Below are 22,919 nucleotides of genomic sequence, written 5' to 3' on the forward strand. Positions count from 1 at the left end.
ATTTGTAATATATACATACCAGGAATAATGAGGGATGTGGTTAAGACCTTGAATACTAAGAAGGTGCAAATTAAGTTTTTAAATCATCAAGATAAAGAAAATTTCATTTCAAAGCAATAAAAGGTTATTTAATAATTGGAATAATTTGCAATACATAACATTAGAGAGAATGAAGTGATAGCCTGAAAGCATCGTGGGCCACATAAAAGCTTCCTGTCTCTTGGGGCTTCAACACAAACACTTGATTGAAACTGTGGGGAGGGTCATCATCAGTCTGTGAAATACAACAACAACAACAATTAAACATCTTTTTAGCGACTTTTTCTTACAATTACAGTTAATATTCCATTATTATTAATTTTTTTGCGGTATTTTGTTTGTTTCGAATAATACTTGTCGTACACCTATTTTTACCACAACTGGTCATTTGACGGGTATATTGCTTTATAAGGTTATCGGATCAGAAGTGACGATGTCATGCGTGCTCGACGCATTGCATTCGATGAGTCGTACATTTCTGCATAGACTGGTGCACAGTGAGTTCAATCAGAATAACTGTGAATTCAAATTTCAAGAAAGTATACCTAAAATTTTAGAGTGGCACTTTTGTTTAAGAAAAAGTGACAAAAAAAGTTTTGATCAGTAGCTTATATTTTATTTTGATAGCTTCACTTCATTTCTAACTGTTAGTCTTTACCCAGAAAAATGTCAAAACAATTAGGAGAGCACAAGTTCTGAGAAAAAAAAATAACAATTAGAAGAAATATGTTTGTGGAAAATGTACAAAGGAAGGAAACATCCTGTACATGTAAAAAATGCATTGAGCAATGAATTAAAAATTCTTATTCTTCGTGTTTGTAATACATAAAAGTGGGAATATACAATTATCTTTAATTATAATTAAGTTTTTTTTAAAATTTATTTCCTTCTTAACATCCGTATTTCATACACTCATTTAAGTCTGATCATTTGACTGGCTATGGTAGAAATAGGTATACATTAAGTGTTATTAGGTTGGTTTAGTGTTAATTTAGTACAGTACGGAACCGATTATCCGGTTTTCTGAATCGTTACAAAAATCCGTTTTTTTATTGTTAAACCCAACTTTAAAAAAAAAAATTTTTGGAAATAATCTTAAAAAGAAGAAAAAACGATGGAGTAATACACTAATGATTATTTCAAAAATGATGGTAAGGTAAACATCTCTCAAAAAAGAAAGAAAAATCCTAAAATCTTATAAGGGAAAAAAAAAATTTTTTTTTTAAAATGGCGGGAAAATTTATCGAATTTCGTTCCGATCGAATTTCGTTCCGGTTTTTTGGTTTTCCGGTTTTTTGATTTCCGGATAACGGATTCTGTACTGTAATAGAAAATTTAAAAAAAAAAAAAGCTATTTTCCCATACATCACATTTTAAAATATTAATATTATGAGACTTCAAACTCATGCTATCATTTAAATAAATACAGTGGAGCACCGTTTATACAACGATCACTTATACGACGTTTACATTTATACGACGTTTTAGTGTGGTCCCAAATCATTCCTATTCATTTTAATGTAAAAATATATCGTTTATACGACGCACAGAATCGGTTATACGTCGGTTTTTAGATTTTGTTCACGTTTATTAAATTTCTTATTTTTTCTTGTGTATTTTAAAAAAGGACGGAATTTGCCTACATGAATGATACAGAAAAGGGTGTCAACAAGAATGCTTGGTTGACGACCGTAATTTTTACTAGATGACTGAAAAAACTAGACAATGTTATGAAGAGGCAAAAACGAAAAATTTTGCTATTCATCGACCAATGTCCAGCGCACCCATCGATACTAATTATTTTGGAAAATGTAAAAGCTCTCTTTTTTCCTGCAAATTGCACAAGTGCGCTTCAGCCATTAGATTTGGCCGTGATTAGAAATCTAAAATTGCATCATAGAAAGCAGTAAGTTCAACTCGCTATTCAAAGCATTGTAGAGACTAATAGCAAGAAAATATAATTAAAGGTAACATACATTCAAATTGCTCACTGCAATTTTTCTTCTTTGGTTATTTGTTTGTTTTGCTTTGTCTAATTTAGAAATTTATGTAAATCAACACGTTAAACATTAAAATTAACTGAAAACAGAGTTAGTTTCAGTTTTAGAAGTAAAAATCGATTATACGACGTTATCGTTTATACGACGTTTTTCGGTGGTCCCTTCGGCGTCGTACAAACGATGCTCCACTGTATATATAAAAATGAATTCAATTTTTTTTTTCAGTAGTGTATGTTTGTTATGTGCTTTGTTAATTTCATATTATCAGTATAATTTGATTTTACATTATTTTAACAGTTCTTTACATAAATATGAAATTAGGGTTCACTATACTTATTCACATAAAATAATAAAAAACACAATTATTTTTATTTCTTAAGAAATTCACAAATATTATTTAACAGTTGCTTTTTAGTTTCAACTTATTTAAAAATAATGTGTATTAAATAGCTAGTAAATTAATACTATTATTTAAACTAATTATTAATTCCTTGATGTTTTTTTCTCTGAAGAAAAACATTTTTTTTTCACCATGGAAGATATCCCTGCTTTGTTTCTTCTAAGTTAATATTTTAATTGTTCGTTTTGAAAATTTAATTTAAAGTTATTTTCTATGTTACAAGGGGTGCAGAATATGTCCTATTGAGCAAACTAGGTTTGGGAAAATTCAGTAAAATTTTACACTTCATACATATTTGTGCAAAATGAGCAAATCATGTTTTCTTTTCAATAATGATAGACTAATTTTTTTTCTAGTTAATTATTGATATTGAAAAGACACACACAAATATATATACAAGCTCAGAAAATAAAAATATATACATACAAGTCCAAAAAATAAAAGATTATCTTTTATTTCCAGTTTTTATTAATTTATTTTCCTCTTTTACTTTTTTCCTTTATTCATTGTTCTGTAATTTTTTTCATGTTTTCTCTACATTTTGAACTTATTTTATGAGTTCTATTTACTTGCAGCTTATGTGCAGTAAATAATACTTATTGCTTATCTTAATTTTCTTCATTTTTTTTCTTCTCCTTTTTGTATTTATCTAATTTTGAACGGAACCAGACATTTGAGTAACCCCTTTCTGAAGATTCTCAATTCGTGTGATTTCGTGGTCGATCTGTTTTTTGGTGATTACTGCTGTAGATTTAATGATATATTTTTTTTAATGTGATGATGATTAACAAAACGCGATAATGGAAGTAATTAGTGTGTCCCCTCCTCCAACAAAATGCGAGAATATCCCCATAATATTAGCATAAAAAAATATTACATATTTAGTTTTAAAAAATTTATATTCTTTTTTGTTTTTGTAAACACAGTGTTTTTGTTACCTTAAATTAGTAGCATACATCTTTGCTTTATTGAAAGTATCTTGCAGAAAAAGATAGTGCTGGAGAATTTTGTCGCAAAAAGCCCGAAAAAAATTCAGCAGATATGTTAATTCAAAGTTTTAAATTCTTCTATTGAAGGACAAGAAAATATGCAAGCAGATTAAAGTAATGAAATAGAAAGATGGTGACACTTGAATAATTTATTCACATTACATTATAGATAGGTACTTCCCTCATTTGTGCTTTTCTTAAATCTGGTGTTATTATAAAATATGTGGCCCAAATGTAGATAAATATTTCGGAAGAAAACAAGTTATTTTATATTTCCACATGTATTGTCATGCATGTCCTACATTCTTGTTATAATCAATGGTGCCTACACGTGCTCCCAGTGTTTGTTCTAATTATCATGATAATATCATAGCTGCCAACTGTTCAGAATTTTTCGGATTTGTTCCTTATTTTTAAATCAAATCTGAAAATCTGATATTTTTGCTTTTAAACCAATCCCTTGTTCTGATCGACGCAAGCACGCTTCCTGTGATTATTGTGCAAAAGTAATTTTTAGTAGCTTTTTATTGGAAAATATTATTACAATAGCTGTTGCTGATCATTTCACTAAATTGAATCTTAAACAACTATAATTTTTTTAAAAAATTTATTCTAGTATTTGAACAGTTGCATCAGAAATATTTGCTGATGATGTAGATTATTATTTACCTGTGTTCTACAATTTGGGGAAGAAAAATTATATATTAATAGGTAATGGTTGTTTTTAAAATTATTATAAAATATTAATGTTATGAATTCCCCACTAAAGATAGTATGTAAATTAGTAAAACAAAACTATAAACTTAGTCTTTAGTGGGAAATTTATAACATTAATATTTTATAATTAATAGTTTAAAAATAACCATTACCTATTAATATATAATTATTCTTCCCCAAATTGTAGAACACAGGTAAATAATAATCCAGCACTATCTTTTTCTGCAAGATACTTTCAATAAAGCAAAGATGTATGCTACTAATTTAAGGTAACAAAAACACTGTGTTTACAAAAACAAAAAAGAATATAAATTTTTTAAAACTAAATATGTAATATTTTTTTATGCTAATATTATGGGGATATTCTCGCATTTTGTTGGAGGAGGGGACACACTAATTACTTCCATTATCACGTTTTGTTAATTATCATCACATTAAAAAAATAATAAATATCATTAAATCTACAGCAGTAATCACCGAAAAACAGATCGACTACGAAATCACACGAATCAAGAATCTTCAGAAAGGGGTTACTCAAATGTCTGTTTAGGTTCAAAATTTAATTGTTGTAACAGGGTGCGCAGCCAAATCTCTCAACAAAAATAAGCACCTTTAAATTACTTTCTAAGCACTAAAAAATATTTTTAAGCACTATATACATTAACAAAATGTAAAATATTTTTCATATGATAAAATAACTAAAACGAGTTTCTTACAAAGAATTCTTTTCTTGATTGTAATAATCACGATAAAAAGATAGAGATTTTTCGGTTCAATTTCAGAGGGTGGAAAATGAAGTCTGAAATTGAGAATATCTTGCAAGATGCAGCAGAGTTGCAAACGAGAGTGTAAATCTCGCTAAACCCAGCTCAGTAGACGCACAAGCGACCTCCCAAGTATTTCATCATCAAACATGATTGGGGTGCTATCATACGGTGCGGGCCGACGGAATGCCGAAATAGATTGTGGTTAAATGATTTGTGAAAACGCTGAATAGAACAAAGTGAAAACCGCACTTTTGCATAATATGCAGTAAAAATCGACACGGTAAAGGAAAAAATTTCATTTTCGAAGAGGAAAAATATAGCACTTTTTAAAAACACCCCATGAAAAAGCACCTTTAAGGGCATTTAAAAAATGAAAATTAACACCTTTAAGCACTTTCTAAAAACACTACGCACCATGTGTAATACATAATAATGTATAAAAAATATTGGGTTTTAAAAACAATGTGGAAATTAAAAGCAATAATTGCCATAAAAAATAGACAGAATAATTGCCTTAAAAAGTAAATTATCAAATGCACAATTCGAATTTCCCATACTACCTGAAATATATCGGGACACCTGAAAGCCATGTGGAAAGCAAAAACAATAACTGCAAAAAATACAATCAAAATGGATTTACGATATCGGCGTTAATTGAGCACTTCAAAATGTTATTATTTAAATGCGTGATTCAAGTTTTGCACATCATTTACTGCAGAGAAGCAAACCATTATTTTTAAAAAAAAACTTCCCATCATCTGCAAGAACTATGTAAGACTAGGTGACAATGTCGCTGCGATTCTGCCAAAGGAAAATAGTCAATATTAATTTATAATTAAACACGTAATTAAGGGTAAGACAGATTAACTTTGTTATTGCCATTTGACAGAGAGATCAAGGTTCGATTGTCTTTGCATCTCTTTCAAATGAATAATGATTTTTTGTGTTAATTCAGAGGGAGTCATTCTCGTTTTGACTGGCGATCAGTAAGGTTGTGCAGCTTAAGTCCATTTGTTAATATAAGTTATTAAGTTTAATTTCAGACTTTATTTAATAAGTTCATTTTCAACAAACCAAAATGTCTTTATGAATAAAAAAACCTTTCACTCTTCTAGGATCATGGAGAGACACATGATTGCAAAGGAACCCATTGTATGCTGCTGGGAACATTTTATAATTATGAACTTTTATTTATCTTAATTTTTCCTAATAATTATTTTCAGAAATTGCATTGAAATTGATACAGTATATTTAATTGCATAGCTGCCACAGGAAAAAATCTAGTAGATTTTATGAAATATAAATTTCATGCTAATTGTTGCATAATATACTAAATATTTTAAACATAGGGAATTTTAGAAATTTTTAGTCATCAAAAAAGAAAAATTAAATAATTGGCATTAATATGCTTAAAATGTTGTCAAGTGTCTGTCTAGACATTTTGTGAAAGGTCCGTTTTTGTAAAAAAATTACTTATTGTTAATATAAAATAAACTTTAAGTCACATTTTTACAACCAGGGTCCTGCTTTTGTGAATTTGTGCAAATAGGGTCCAGTTATTGTAAAAACCTTTTTCAAGAAGTTTTTAAATTGTAAAGAGATACAGGATTATACTCAACACTCTAAAATTATAGTAAAAAATTTTAAATTTTGAAAAATAAACAACAATTGCTGCTACTAAATTCGAGATGCAACATACAAATATTTTGTATTTAGCCTATACTGCTGAACGCAGAATATTAATTTCGGGCGAATAAAGGAAGAAGCGCCTGCAGAAGAAAAAATAGTTCGTTTACATCTGCCTTTCTCTCTCCCCCCCCCCCCCCCCNCCGCTCTTCCTGGGAAGGGTTTACTCGATTAGCAAAACAATAATGAAGACAAACAAATTTGTGAAGGGTCCGATTAAAAGATAAAATTATTTTGTGAAGGATCCGTTTTTATGAAAAGATATTTTGCGAAGGGTCCGTTAACAGACCCAAATTTAGTCTAAACAGACCCCTGGCTGTGTATTATGTTTACTGATAATTTTGAATAGTAATAGGCACTTCATTCATGAAAAATACTTAAGATTGGATTTTTTAATTAATTTAAAAAGAGAGTTCTGAATCAAAATAAACTGAACATTTAAGAACAAAAAAAAGTTTTAAATTGATTTCTATAAATTATTCTCGCTTCATTAGGTATTAGTAATTCTTATTTAAATATTCAAGCAAGCAATAATCAGTGCAAAAATTTTATTTCAATTGGGATTTTTTTAGGAAACTTACTCAATTTTGGGGAATTTTTTAAAATGTACAAAAACCAAGAAAATTTTTATTAAACCAGTAGACCAGGAGAAATAAGCAAAATCCAGTAGAGTTGGTAGCTATGTAATTGTAATTAAATAATTTGATTAAAAAGCTGTCATTATGAATCTATGTTAGTTGTTAAAAGAGAACTAAGACAATTAACTTTGTCCAATGATTGAAGAATGTTTTAAAGATTGTTACCTTTAGTTGACCTAAAACTGATATTAAAATTCCACCATCAAACATAGGCTGAGCATCAACAGCGGTTATACTGTGTGCAATCTTCTGGAAGGTCAGGCTCTAACAAAATTATGAACATTAATTAATAGAGAGAATATCAACAACAAAATTATTTATTAATACAGATAATTTTTCATGGGACTAACAGAGATTATAAAATATGACCATACCGGCCAACACTGGAGAAATAAAATAACGGAGATCTTACTTTACTAACGAAATTTTTTAGGCTATGAGTTTTGATACATCATGCATAATCATGTAAGTCAAAAAGAGAAATTTAAAATTAGAAATAATATAACCACTTACATTTAGCGAAGTCAAAAATATGTGCATAAATCTTAATCTAAAGAAAGTTTATTTAAACCATTATTTATAATGAATTAAACTACTTTATTTTATAACCGTTGTGAAACAGTCAACTACAAATGTTCAACTCTGAACCCTTGTCATTTTGAACTAATTCCAGAAGACAAGGGAACTCCTGGATCAAGTACTGGGACAAATTTGACTCCATGGAGGATTTTTGATAAAACTAATCCACACTTGCATTACATGAAGGAGAAAACCATGGAGACCTCCAATAGTTAGCCGGACGGCAAGGGGACTCTAATCCATGATCGGCCTATTGATATTTCTAATCTCTGTCTTCGTAAGCGCCATGCTTTACTCCAAAGTGTCCTTCTCTTATCTTTTTTTTTCTTTATTAAACTGTAAATGATAAAACTTGAAATTGCAATGGAAGGATCCATTGCCGTCGATTAAATTAAATTAAACTTTCAATGAAACATTTTATTTGTCTATTTATAAAGCGCTTAATCACCTAAAAAGAAAGAAATCACTTTTTAATCAATGGTCAACTCTTTTCAACCATATGGCAACCATAGTTCAACTGTTTCAGGTGGTTGTTGAACAGAAAGTCGAAGTTGGGGTTGAGTTGATGGTTGAATTGAACGAATTTTCGCTATGTGTGATATGCCTTTTAGAATCTTGCTCTAAACAGAAAAAATAATTAAATCATGTTAAATCCTAGTAGCACAGTATAATTAATTATGTATTTTGGTGTCGGATGTAAAATATCAAAAGTGCATTGAGAATCTTTTTTTGTTAATCAAAATGAAGTGTTTCTACACATTTGTACAAGATGACCAAAAAAAAAAACTGCACTAGTTAGAGATTCACTTATTTTAGTTAAAAATTTCAAGCAATATAGCTTTTCCTTTAACAGCATAAAACTTATTGAAAATTGATATTTATAAGTTAAAAGTGATTATTTCTAAATCTTCAGGTTAACTAACCATGAAAATGATGCCTTGTTTAAAATTTTGGTCACCTTGTTGACCTTACGGTAGAATTGCCCAACTAGAAATTCGTACCCATCAAGTACTCAAAAAAAAAAAAAAAAAAACTACCGTATATTCCGGCGTATAACGCGCACTTTTAATGCAAAAAATAAAATTGGAATTTACGGGTGCGCGGTATACGCCGAATATAAAAAATTATAGATTAAAAAAATTTAAATATAGAAAAATACTTTTATTTTAAAGAAATGACATACCTTTACTTATATACTTCATTGATTTTCGTTATTACATAAATAGTTCATTATATTCGTCTTCCGCTATAATTACAATTATTAAAATTTTTTTGTATTATAATTAGAAAAATTTTTTTGTATTATCTGTAAGGTGGGACCTAAACATGTCCCACTCTAAAAGGCTTTCTGGTTTTCTGACGCAACCAGGACGGATTTGCAAGATGTTTTTTACCCACAATTTAACACCATTTTTGTCCATCCAGAATCACATTATTGCTCTTTCCATTCTACCCTCACATACATGTCAAATTCAGTTCCTTTATTTTTGCAAAAGATAGGGAAAAATACTTTTTATTTACAATCTTGAAAGACGAGATATTGCACATGTACAATCCAAATTTTCGTGCGCGTTGTACGAAGAATGTATCTTAAAATTTAAAAAAAGTAATTAGAAATTACGGGTGCGCGTTATACGCTGGGGCGCGTTATGCGCCGGAATATACGGTATGTTTTTGTTTTCCTTCTTCCTAACAAGCACATATGATTAAAAAATTTATATTCTATGTTTATATATCATTTAATGTGTTTTCCATACATTCCATACAATTTTTTATACCTAGTTTATTCCCTGTTGGTTGATTTTTTCAAAAGAAAAAAAGTAGAATGGATTAGAAGAACTGCATATTTTCCAAAGAGGTTCCTCCATTCCAGTTTTACAGGGTCATCATAACGTAATAAAGTTTTGCTAAGTTGATGATATTTCTACTGTTTAGAGACAATTCTAAAATAACCGATGGTAAAATAAATTAAGAAAGCTTTTCTTTCCCTGATTTTTTCAGTATAAAAAATCCCCTGATAATTCCAGACAGGTGGCCACCCTGTTTTGATTTCTTTATATTTAGTTTATTCCCTGTTAAACATTCATTTTTAATATTTATTCATTCTTTATTATTGTAGAATAGTCTCTATTCAACTTTTACTTTGCTTTTGGAATTATTCTTTTCTTTCTCATGGTTTTGCATGTCAAAATAAATTTCTGCTTCTTGAAAAAAAGATAAGTACTAATGCAAGGAACAAAATATGGGATTAAAACAATATTATTTCAGCACAGAACACTGCCACTAAAAAATCTCAAATAAAGTCAAAGAAAAAATTAATATTATTTCATGCAGATCTATCTTATAAAATATGTTAACTCAGAATTTAATACAGGAAACAGTTGCTACAATTGAATTTTTAACTTTCACTTCAAATTTGTTGAAACTTACTAATAGTACATGCTTTATACGGCATTTCGTTCAATAATGATGTCGAATTACGGGCTTGGTTGGACAACTTTTTCGAGAAGCTTCGGGGTGATTTCAACCGAAGAGGCATCGAAAAATGTTTCGGAAGTCGTAACAACAACGGAGAGTACATTATTGATTAAATTGTTATTTTAACTCAAAAAATAAAGTTGTAAAATTTTTTTTAAACAGAAACTCTAGAACTTATGCATCAACCCAATATTAAAAATAACTTAATATTTGATTATATTTATGGGAGCAGAATCATTTCATATTAAGCTATGTTAAAACTACGAATATTAAGCCTTTAAAATCTTTTATATAAAAGTAATAAACATATTACTGAGTTTCCAGTAATACTTGTTTGATCTTTGACGATGCATCAGAAATCTGATATAAGCCGCCGATAGTGACTTCGCTTTAGACGATGCATCAGAAATCTGATTTAAGCCGTCGTATAATACAACGCACTGATGAGGACTATTTTGATTTCGTCTAACTGCGGAGCTGTTGATAGAGTCTAGCTATGAAGACGATGTTAGTTTCGTGATGTTAAATAACAAAAAGTGAATCGAAACAACTCTTCGCTTCGTGCGAGGATCAGCATTGAAATAGCTATGCATAATTTCTTTATGCGCCATTTTTGTCTTCGGAAGTTTAATTTTCTTGAAGATTATTTTCACCTGGACTTACGTTATTTTGAGATCGCTGTGCACTTTATTTTGTCGGGGTTTAACGTTACTTGTAAATTATTTTCAGTGAGACTTTTGATACTTAGCGTTCTTTATTGTGCATTATTTCGTCACTTTTTCGTTCTCTCTTTTTTTCTTTTTTTATCTTCGGTTTGGCGGGATATAACCATTCTTGTAAATGATTTGCAGTAGACCTACTGTTACATGGCAATTGTTGCACAATCGCTGTTATCCTACATTTTCATTCTGAACTCAATCTATTAATAAAAAGAAAATGTGAATAAATTTTTTTTTTTTTTAATTATTGTTCTTTATTTTAAGCAATACAATTTAATAGGGGTATTTTGTACTTTACTTTGTTATAAAAAGTGAGGGTTTTTTTTTTAAATTTATTTAATGCACATAAGTATAATTATTTGATAGAGATCTAACAATGTTTCAAAAGCACAGATTTTTTCAACTAATAATTTAAGAAATAATTCATTTAAGTGAACATTTCTTCAGTTTGTTTTCTTTACTTTCGTTTTTCTTTTCCTTTAATTTTTAATGCATGTATGTAAAATATTTTGTAAGTTAATTATTATTTTTAAACCAATAAATCTTAAATCATTTTTAATTTTAAAAGAAAATTAAAATAAAGCTTGGGTTTGCTTAAGACATTTTGTTTTGTAATAGATTTATTCCTTTTTGACTAATTTAAAGATTTATGATAGATAATTTTTTAATATATGCTAAATCGCGATACATCGCTATATCATGATGTCTAACAGACGATGTATCACAATATAAAATTTCTTACATCGCCCAGTCCTATCCTTGACTAATTCTAAGAATTTATCATGACATAATGAAGTTACTATTTTCTCTGACAAAAACACAACAATAAATTTAAAAAAGCATTATAACAACATTAATTGAAATGATAGGCATAACCAAAACTGCATCTTCATATTTATAGATTTTAAATTTAAAAAACAGAGTAAAGAAAGAGTTGAAGCAATAAAATAGCTGAGAAAAATACAAAAGCAAATAATTTTTTCTGCAGAATTATATTCTAAAGATACTATCATAGCTGCCAACATGGATACTAAAAATTCCAGTAGATTTTACGAAATAATATAAATTTCATGATTATTGTTGCATAATGTACTTAATATTTTTCTTATAGGAAATTTTAGGGATTTTTTTGGGGAACCTTACTATTTTCTAAAATGTACAAAAACCAGGAGAATTTTAACTAAACCAGTAAGATTCTCCTGGTTTAGATTGAAGTAATCATTATAAAATGAACTTTCTGGTGCATAGTTTTTGAAAGGCCACAAAGAAAACAATTTTTTTATAGAAAAAACTGGATTTCAATTTTTCAAGTTTTTTAAATTTAACTTTCAAAAAGTGAGGACATTTTTTGATCCAACAATCCTGGATTTGGCAGAAATCCTCCTAATTCCCTTAGATCTTGTTTAGATCAAAAGAAATTCACTCAATGCAAACATAGAATAAATTTGATGTATTACACTATGCATAGCTGCCAACATGGATACTAAAAATTCCAGTAGATTTTACGAAATAATATAAATTTCATAATAATTGTTGCATAATGTACTAAATATTTTTCTTAGACGGAATTTTAGGGATTTTTATTGAGATTTTTTTGGGGAACCTTACTCACTTTTAGGGAATTTTCTAAAACTTACAAAAACCAGGAGAATTTCAACTAAACCAGTAGACCAGGAGTAACTTGCAAAATTCAGTAGTCTACTAGAAAATCCTGTAGAGTTGGCAGCTATGTACTATTCTTGTTCATCGGAAAGGAAAGAAATATTCCTGATTTTTCTATTCTCATTTCAGAATAAAAAAATTCACCAATGATTGGCTTGCTTCAGTCAGAATTTTAAATTAATAAAAAAAAGAAAAAAATAATAAAAATTCTGGAAGTTTATTTGAAAGAATATCATAATTTTTAAAGAACACGATAAAAACATTTTATATTTTAATACGATATGAATGAGTAGGGATTTTGCTACAAATTCAGATATTCAAAACACCATGAAATTGGGGGGGGGGTATATTTTTAAAATGTTAATTCCATTTTAAAAATCAGATTTCTCAGCGACCTAAAACCATGACTTCCCACGACTTTTTTTAAAAAAAATAGTTAAAATCATGACAAATTTTGTCCACTACCGACTTTCTAGGTGGGCTGATACCCTGCAACTACAAGACAACCACCAAAAAAATTTTAACAAAACTATGTAGAGAAAACTTTTAATTGGTATTATTTAGTTTCTCTTTGACTGAAAATCAAATCTGAAAAAGTAACATACTTGAATTTTTTGCATAATTTTTGAGCAACCAAAAAACTGTTCTCCCTCAAATGTCATCATTGATCTCTCTTCCTGGAAAAAAAAAATAAATAAATAAATAGATTAAATTGTATGACAATAAAGGTTTTCATGCCTATCAAAAATGCAATCTTTCATAACCTTCTGCAAGATAACACAAAATTTACTCTCGCTACTAATGAATAAGAAGAATTGGACGAAAACAGGACTGACCTCCTTTGGAAATTTTACATGATGGAGAGTATAGTTAAGTTACTAAAAATACAATAAAACTGTTGGTTACATATCAGAATTCAGGGGTCTGTTTAGAAGAAATTCGGGTCCGCATTGTTCTTCACATTTGGGTTTTGGCATTGTTTTTCATAATTGTCAAAAAGCATGAAATTTTGAATCATGTAAAATGAATGGTGTTTTTATACGATATGGACTGACAATACGCAGAAATAGATTGGGGTTGAATTAATTGTTAAAATGTTGAATAGAAGAATATGCACTGTGTCTTTTAGCGTAATTCGAAGCAAAAATCAACATGATAAAGGAAAAATCTCACTTTGAAAAAGGGAAAATTAAGCACTTTTTCAAAACACTCAATGAAAAAAGCAGCTTTAAGGGTTTTTATAAAACGAAAATAAGCACTTTTAAGCGCTCTTTTAAAATGCTACGCACCCTGTTCAATGCATGAAGTCTTAGCAATGTGAACCCTGAGGCGGAATTTTTTCGAGCAATCTGTGACAAAACTCTCAATTACTAATTTCTTCTGCAAGACACTTTTTATAAGAAACATAATATGTTACTAATTTAAAATAACAAAAGCGCTGTGTTTACAACAAAAAAAAATATATATAATATATGTTTTAATAATACCTGTAATAATTTTTTATTCTAATATTATGGGTAATATTCTCACATTTTGTGGGAGAGGGGACACAAATTATTTCCTTTCTTCGAATGCTGTAAATAATTATGACAATAAAAAATATAATTAAAAATCATGAAATCCATACTATTAATTGCTGTAAAAAGATTGACGACGAAATCACGCAAATTGGGCTCCTCAAATGCATGTTTCGTTTCAAGATTATGTTGTTGTAATAAATAATATTGCATAAAAAAATATCGGAATTAAAAGATATGGAGAAATCAATAGCAGTAGCTGCAAAAAATTCGTCAGAATTATATCCTTAAAAAGTAAATATTCAAATGCACTATTCAAATTTTTTATATTGTTTAAAATATACATTGGGATATTTAAAATCCACGTGAAAATCAAATTCCAGTACTAGACTAATTTTTGATGATGTCAATGAAACGTGGGACAGCAGCACAAACCGTTTCATACTGTTTACCAGGGTCCTTATTATTTTCTGTGGCAACCACTCTTGTCCCAAGGCAAGCTTGAGTTCATCGAAGGTCGCTGCCTCTCGGAAATGGAGTGCCCAAAGGACCCAAACATGTTTAATAGAATTAAAGTCAGGGGACATGAACGACCACTCCATCGAATATCACCCAAGTGGCAGTATTCGAGGTTATAAGTACTATAATGATTTTGCCTTTAAAATATTAGATTATATGCATTATTGTATTTTACAAAAAGATAATTAAAAAAATTAAAAAAGAATATATAATAGGTTTGATTTCTGATTTGTTTTTCTCATAATCAATTTTAAACTTCTGTATCAGAATGAAATTAACTCAGGAAGCCTCTTAATTAAAACATTAAGGTTAGTATACCATAGACTGCCTCAGAGTATTTTCTTGCAGCAAAGAACAAATCCTCTCTAAATGAGAACAATCATTCCAAGAAAGATGCACAATGACCTTCACATTCACAGAATGTAGATTACAAGCTATCTGCATTAAATCTTAGGGCGACCGTAAAGTGGATGCTGCATTCTACAAGTTGTGAGACGATTATGCTATCACCTTCATCTTTAGGCAAAGTGGGCACATTTTTCAAAAACTACCTCCTCCCTCCCAAGATCTCTACAACAGGTAGTCTGTGATAGGCTCTAGTCTTTTAACCAGGGTTGCAAAAAACCTGGGTGAATTTTTAAATGTTTCATTGGGGTTTTTCTCAAAAGAGAGAGCAGAGATGAATACCTCATTTTAAATTAGCTTAAATTAATAATAATAATAATTAAGTCTAATTTTATGAACTGACTTACGATATAGGTAATTAAAGTGTAATTAATACAAATTGTCTGAAAAAAGTTTCTTCTGACATCACGATTCAAAATTTTATATGTACTCACATACACCACACATTTGAAACTTATTTTAACACAGGACTACTTTTTATTTATATTTTAATCTTAAAAAATATTTGAGGAATTTTTTTTTTTTTTGCATAGAAAACGAATCAAAGGCTCAGACTAATCAATGGCCATACAGTAAAATCCAGATTGTATACACTGATAACCTCATCGATTTACAATGTATTTTCCCTGTGTTTATTTTGAATTAAAATCCTTATGAAATAACTTTAATTGTAGTATGATTTATACTCCAATTATTCTGTTTTTTATATGAAACCTATAAATTTTTCTTCATGAATTCCACAAATAATTTTTGCATAGAAAACGAATCAAAGGCACAGACTAATCAATGGCCATACAGTCAAATCCAGATTGTATTATAACACTGATAACCTCATTGATTTATGATGTATTTTCCCTGTGTTTATTTTGAATTAAAATCCTTATGAAATAACTTTAATTGTAGTATGATTTATACTCCAATTATTCTATTTTTTATATGAAACCTATAAATTTTTCTTCATGAATTCCACAAATAATTTTTCTTTTCAGATTGTTGTTAGTTTTTTCATTATAGGTTCATTTTTTTAGGCTAGACTACATATATATTTCAATAGAATAGGTCTTTAATATAACAGAGGATAAAAAAGAAGAAAATTTCAGAAAAACCCACTTTAGGTGTATGAGGGTTTTTTGCAACCCTGTGTAGTAGTATTTCTGTGTAGGAGGGTTTTTTGCAGCCCTGCTTTTACCTGCCTCTCATCTTGCAATTTGTAGAAGGTATACTCAAGGAAGGACTTGTATCTGCCAAGTGAACAAAAAGCAATTTTATCAGAGTTGGCAAGCTTTTGACAGGAGTTTTTTTCCCCCCCGTCACGTCAAAAAAACCAAAATTTTAGCGTAAGGAAAATTATTAGATATTATAAAAAAGAAGTATTTATATATAAACATACATACAAAATTATAAATGATCAATCAATAATGTTCTTGAATTATTTTGAGATTAAACTCTTTTAGATAATTTTTGCGAATAACCCAAATTTTTGTGTAGAAAATAGGTAGACAACTAAAAATGCATAAAATTGAAATTCATCCAATCTCTTCACTTGTAAAAATATTTGAAATCGAAACACATCAGCATAGTTAAAAGAGAAAAACACTTAACAACCATTTTAACTCTGCCTAAAGCATACACCAATAGAAAGCCTTTTGTACTCCCATGAATAAGACTATTCTTTTGATTGGTGCAGAGCTGCATAGTCTAGAAAGAAGAGGTATCAAAGCTATTATAACATAATAAAATAACAAGTAACCAGGATATTTATTTTAATAACTGTACTAAATAGTAATATGGTAAAACCATTGAATTGATTGATTGAAGAAAATTACTAAGTCATTCAAAAAAAATTTATACTTATTTTTTTTATAAATTATTATTGTATATTAATAACTTATTAACCCATTGACGGTTCTGATATTTTAATTTTGACTACTTCCAAATGGTTACAATATCTAGAAACTGCTGTTCCTGAAATAGCCGCTTGCATTTTCTAAGAACCCTTGCCAAGAGATAATTCCTATAATGGAAAACTGTGTTTAAAGGGCAATTTTTCTCCTATTATTTACTTGACAGGTGGGGTGGTTTACTTTTGGAGGTGTTGTAATTATAGACTGTCCGCACTATCCCCTTTGCTCAGGTCATTTTGGGACGTGAAAGATATACTTTTTCAATCTGTTTGAAAATATTTCATTTGAGCTGTGAGTGAGCATAGAATCTCTTGCGGAAAAAAAAACAAAGGAAAAAAGAAACAAGTAAAATCTAGCGTAGCGTTTTAAAATTTGTTTTTGTCAATATTTTTCTTTTTATTACATGATTGTCCTTTTTATTACAGTATTTTTTGTCGATAGCGTAGATTATTTTATATAGAATGCATCAAAATGTATCTAAAAAAAATTCGATTTATTATGTAGAAGTGCAAGTGTTTAATTAATTTGGAGTAATCAACTTTCCCATTAACGGTATAAAGGCAGAAATATTCTTTAAAGTTGTGTGAAATATTTCAAACAAACCTTTTTTGATAATTAATTTGCATTGAATCAGTTATTTAAAAAATGGCACGAGTTTTTTTTTTTTCTTTCTTTTTTTTTCTTAGAATGAAATAATAAGTATTTATTCTAGAGATAAAGTAAATATGGTAATAAAATTTTGCTTTTTATTTTTTTAACAACGCAAAAGTTTATTTAGAAGTCATAAAAAATAGTAGTAAAACGAAATTAAAATATCTATTTTAATTATTAAATCCATTCAATTAAAATTCGTTTAACAAAAGATTAAAATAATGATATCAATTCACGACTTGTGTTTTTTCTACATTAAATAAAAGTTATGACACATGGATAAAAAAACTAGTTGTGATGCTTTTCTTTTTTGTACAGATCTAATTTTATACCTAAAAACATGGCAAAGCCAATGCTAACTCAATTTAGTAAAACATGTTACTTATGCTCATTTTGAAATTATCTAGTATTTAATTTCTAGATATGATGAAAGCTTATATGAACACTTAGTAGCAAAATAAAAATTACTAAATATCTAGTTTTTGTTTCTTCAGCTGTTTAGACTTTAACTCTTTTAATTATTAATTTTACATATTTGATGGAACTATATCTCGTTCATTGTAATTATTCAAAATTACTTTTATATTTACTCCAGCACATTAATTTGTGTAATTTAACTCCACTTTTACTGCAATTTACCTTAATTGAGTTATTTTGTTAGAGTTTGTTACAATCATCAGAAGTTGATGGTATATTTTTATAAATTTACTATCATGCTTGTCAGGGAAGTAAAGGTGGCCTGTGCATAAGGTAGATCATACCATCACAATTATGCCATTGTATGTGGAGCCTTACCTTTTATGAACCTCTGGCTCACAGCAGACTGTTGTTGAATACTTGATTTAATTAATTATTATTATTAATAAAAAAGTGCTAAAATTAATAAGTATTATAAATATTAAGAGCATATTTTAGGTAAACGAATTATAAAAATAAGATCTTGTTAGTTTTAAATAATTTATAAAATTATAAGAAATTTGTGTACATTAAAATTCTTAAAATGTCATATTATTATTTTTTATTAAATATTAAAAATGACAAGCGATTATTTAAAAAAAAAATTTTTTTTTAAATGTTACTTCAAGAGTTTGCACAAAAAGCTATAGAACTGCTTATTTTGTTTCAAGGGTATAATAAATAAATTTAAACATCAAAAATAACAAAACTGGGGGAGGGGGCATCTCCAAGAGCAAAATACGAAAAAACAAATTACGATACCTATTCTATTACAATAATACCTTCTTACATCTAATATCAGATATGTAGAAACTTTTTGAAACTTTAACCACTTTTTTACCACTTTCAATTTAGGTTTCCATTTGTTAACAACTTCAGCTTTCTTGAAGCGCGTTTGAATAAAATGGGTTACTATTTATTAGTTTAAAAATGCGTATAAAAGTTATAAAATATATAATTTCTCTTTAAGTTTGTAGCACTTATAAAATTTATTTTATAATTAACGAAAAAGAAAAGTCAATGAGTTCTTAATAAGTCGTGGTATAAACTTACCTAAGCTAAATGAGGGGGTTTTTTTCTTATATCAATTACTATTCTTTTGTCAATTTCAACTCCCAAAAATACTTTAACTTACCTTTACTAGAAATAAATGGCCCATTAAAGGGTTAAAGTAGGAAATTTCCAATGTGCTTGTATAAACTTAATTAGAGCAAATTAAGTACAAAATCATTTATTTAAATCGAGTTAAGAAATAATAAAACATTTAATATTCGACATCGTATTATTCATTTTATTATTCGATATTGTAATATTTTTAAGGTGGTACATTCCCAAATACATTCCAAGGAAATTAATTAAAATATTAATTAATATATAAAATTTTATGTGAAACCTATGCATATATATAATTTAAATATATACACAAATTTCTAACCAAAAAAAAAAAGCCTAAAAACCTAGCTGTCAGATAATTGACATTTAATAATAATATACTCCCTCTTCTACATTTGAATACTTTTGCACTGCTTATTGATACTGATGAGTTTATGATTTTGATTCAACATTTTTCAGAGATTTCAAGGTGCTATGCTATCAGTTTACGTTTACATACCAATCATTCCCTACTTAAATCAGCACCAAATTAGTTTCAAAATTCTTTTTTGAAGCTAATTTTGAAAAAAAGTTGTTGCTAAAAAAAATTGCTTGAAAATTGAAAGAAAATCGCTGTCAAACAAATCCCCTTTCTGTTAAGACTCTTCCATAGGTAATCGCATAAAATGATATTTTAGTTAACGAATCGTGAATTCAGTACTATTATAATTTTACTGTTGTTGTTGTTCTATTAAACTGCATCGAAAGTTATTTATAACTCAACTTACTGGAAATGTAGCAACTGATTTGGGAGGGAGAGAATATAAAAAAATTAACATAGGATCATATGAAAAAAAAAGTATTTTGAAGTTAAATGAGATGATGCTAACTAACCTGCAATTACACCCTTAACTAAAATTGAATCATTAATTCAATAATTAATGCCTGCCTCTTAAACTAGATAATACTTTGAAAGAATAAAAATGGAAACTGAATATTAAATATTAATTTTTTAATCACTAACAAAAAATCGCAATTTGTAAATTTTTTTTTGGTATATTAGAAAATGTTCTTTGAACCAGCAAAAGAAAAAAAAACAATAACGGGAAAAGCAATTATTATTTACTCGCTAAATACTTTATTAATAAAACAGAAATCTAACTAAATGGAAAACTATTTAAACAATTGAAGATAATATTAAATGTAAATAATTTATAAACATTATTTTTAAATATATCATATCCTTTTTTTCCATACATTTAAGTGAATCACTTTTACCGAGATTTATTGCATTATATTTTCAAAATTAAAATCAATCACCTGCACTGAGTCAATTTTAACATGTTACTTTTTTTTAAATCAATTTTAATCTCTGCGAATTAACATTAGATGAAAATTAGTTCTATTTTGTCATGCAATTCTCTTCCCATACCGATTTCTTTTCTTTTTATACTGAAAAAAAAAATGTTTTTGTTAAATATTTTCGAAAATCCTTTCGCATTTTCTTTGAAAGCAAACTCCATTGTGTATTGAGTATTTCTACCCTTCAGGTGATGGAGTGGACATCAATTAACCGTAGCTGAGAAGGGAGTGAATTTCACGCCAATTTCCGCAAGGAAGGGGAAAAGCAATAGTCTTTTCACGTGCATAGCCGTTTTGCCGGACAAAAATCAGAGGTTTTTTTTACATGCAGGAACATCTATAGATGGAAAAATGAAGGGAGGTTTTCTACGTTCACGACCATTTGCGAGCATAAAAAAAATTACGACTTTCTACGTGCAGAACCGTCGGTGGGTTAAATATACATTATTTTATCTTTTTATAAATTTCAATTAGTTCATTAATCAGTGAACTAATCATACATCAATAAGATTAACATTATTTCACTAATATTGGAAATATTCATGTAGGTACATATAAGCAGGAGTGCAAAAAATTCTCACAGCCTAATATACCCAAAGGAGTTCTTTTTTTTGGGGGGGGAGGGGGGTAGATTAAAATTTCCAAGAATTTTAGCTTTAAAAAAAATAATAAATTGGAAAACAAAGTTTATATAAGAAATAAAATAATTTGATTTTACACAATTCTTGAATAAATGAACATATGTACTATAAAATAGAAAATAATTGAAATAGTAAATTTATTCAATTAAATTTATGGTCTCACATATTAACTAAAGGAATTCAAGCTAATGGTTACACAAATTGACATATGTTTTTTAATAAGAAAAAGTTTTGAAAAGCGAAAAATTTTTTAACAAAAAATTTTATATTAATTTTTAGATCAAAAATTTCCCCATTGCTGCCTGAATTTCCTCCAAAGTCTTGCTTGCGCTGTCAGATATATTCTGCTCACCTAAATGTAATTAACGGTGACATTTACTACCATTTAGCGGTACCTTTACAAATTTAACTTTAGGGGAATCGGCAATTTCACAAAAATACTTTTCCTTAAAATTTTATTTTTGTCCCCCATAGGAAACGATAGATCCATATTTTTGTGTGGACTTTTTAATATAGTTTTTCATAAATTAAGTCTAAATTTTCACAAAATAGGTACCTCTCATATAAACCTAGACATACCCCTGCTAATAACAAATATTGAAAATCAATAAAAAAAATTCAATCAATCAATCATCGGCAAACACTTTTATTTCATTTAATCTAAAAAAACTGCTGTAATATCAACCAAATAATTATAATATGGATCAAAGTATTAAAATTGTGCTATCCTTAAATTATTTTATGAAATATTCAAATTTGTGTGTTATTTTGATAACACTTGAAAACTATTTTTTTTATAAAAAGCACACATAAGCTAGTATAAAAGGGTAATTGTTTAGAATCAAGCTCAGTTATTACATTACACCATTTGAAAAACTTTTAAGGTGGTGAGAGCCCTTTTCTACTTCTAGGGAGAACTCTGGAGTTCAAATTGGTCCCTTTCTGTGATATATTCTTGTTAGATTCTCAAAGGCCTACTGCCTGGAAGTTTTATTTGCATAGATTCCCAACTCATTCTGCCTAAAGTAAAACAGTGCTTTAGAAAAATTTAAATTATTAATATATAACAGCGCTACTACCAAGCTTTATTACAGATAACACTAATTTAACAAATTAAAGACAGGTGATAAAATCGTCCCAAGCCTTGCACCTTGATTAACACAAATACTAAAAAAATATTTATTTAGAGCTAACACATGAATAATGAAATTTAAAAACAATACTATATTGATTCAATAGGTACTTAATTATCAACCAAAACATGTTTAACCTGAACGGCCTTACTTGAAATGTTTGGTTGTTTAACGTAGCACATCAATACATATTACAAATTGTTTCAAACATTCTTTCAAAAAATAAATGATGAACATATCTGTAATCAACAACAAATAGCTCTCTTAACAAAACAAATAGCATAGATTTATTTACATTATAAAAGGAGGCCAGAGTTGCACGCCTTGCTGCATCATCGAAAACTCCATAGAACTGTTGAACAAATGTTTTAGCAAGAGTGTCATATTGTGGGTTGAGGGTTGACATGATTATATAGATATAAAATTCATTCAAATAAAAAATAACTAAATGTGAATTAGGTAAAAGAAAGATTAATGACTCTACTAAATGTACAGAATTTAGTTTCCCCGCAACGGTATGTGAGTAGTCAAAGTTGTATTACTTATTATTTCACTGTGACTTGTG

General features: G+C 28.4%; 2 protein-coding genes across 2 annotated transcripts in view; both read right to left on the reverse strand.

Annotated features, from left to right (window-relative positions):
* Nucleotides 1-22,919, reverse strand: part of LOC122272596 (monocarboxylate transporter 12) — a gene marked incomplete at its 3' end in the record, with an annotated part of 552,146 nt that overhangs the window by 236,028 nt on the left and 293,199 nt on the right.
* Nucleotides 102-22,919, reverse strand: LOC107450697 (probable nuclear transport factor 2). Its single transcript, XM_016066548.3, has 4 exons — nucleotides 22,650-22,919; nucleotides 13,280-13,351; nucleotides 7,402-7,500; nucleotides 102-274 (listed from the first exon to the last, which is right to left on the reverse strand). The coding sequence occupies exons 1-4, from the start codon at nucleotides 22,758-22,760 to the stop codon at nucleotides 161-163; spliced, it is 396 nt and encodes a 131-aa protein (XP_015922034.1). The 5' UTR covers nucleotides 22,761-22,919; the 3' UTR covers nucleotides 102-160.

This window comes from Parasteatoda tepidariorum, chromosome 7, assembly GCF_043381705.1.
Source record: "Parasteatoda tepidariorum isolate YZ-2023 chromosome 7, CAS_Ptep_4.0, whole genome shotgun sequence".
Classification (NCBI taxonomy): Eukaryota; Metazoa; Arthropoda; class Arachnida; order Araneae; family Theridiidae; genus Parasteatoda; species Parasteatoda tepidariorum.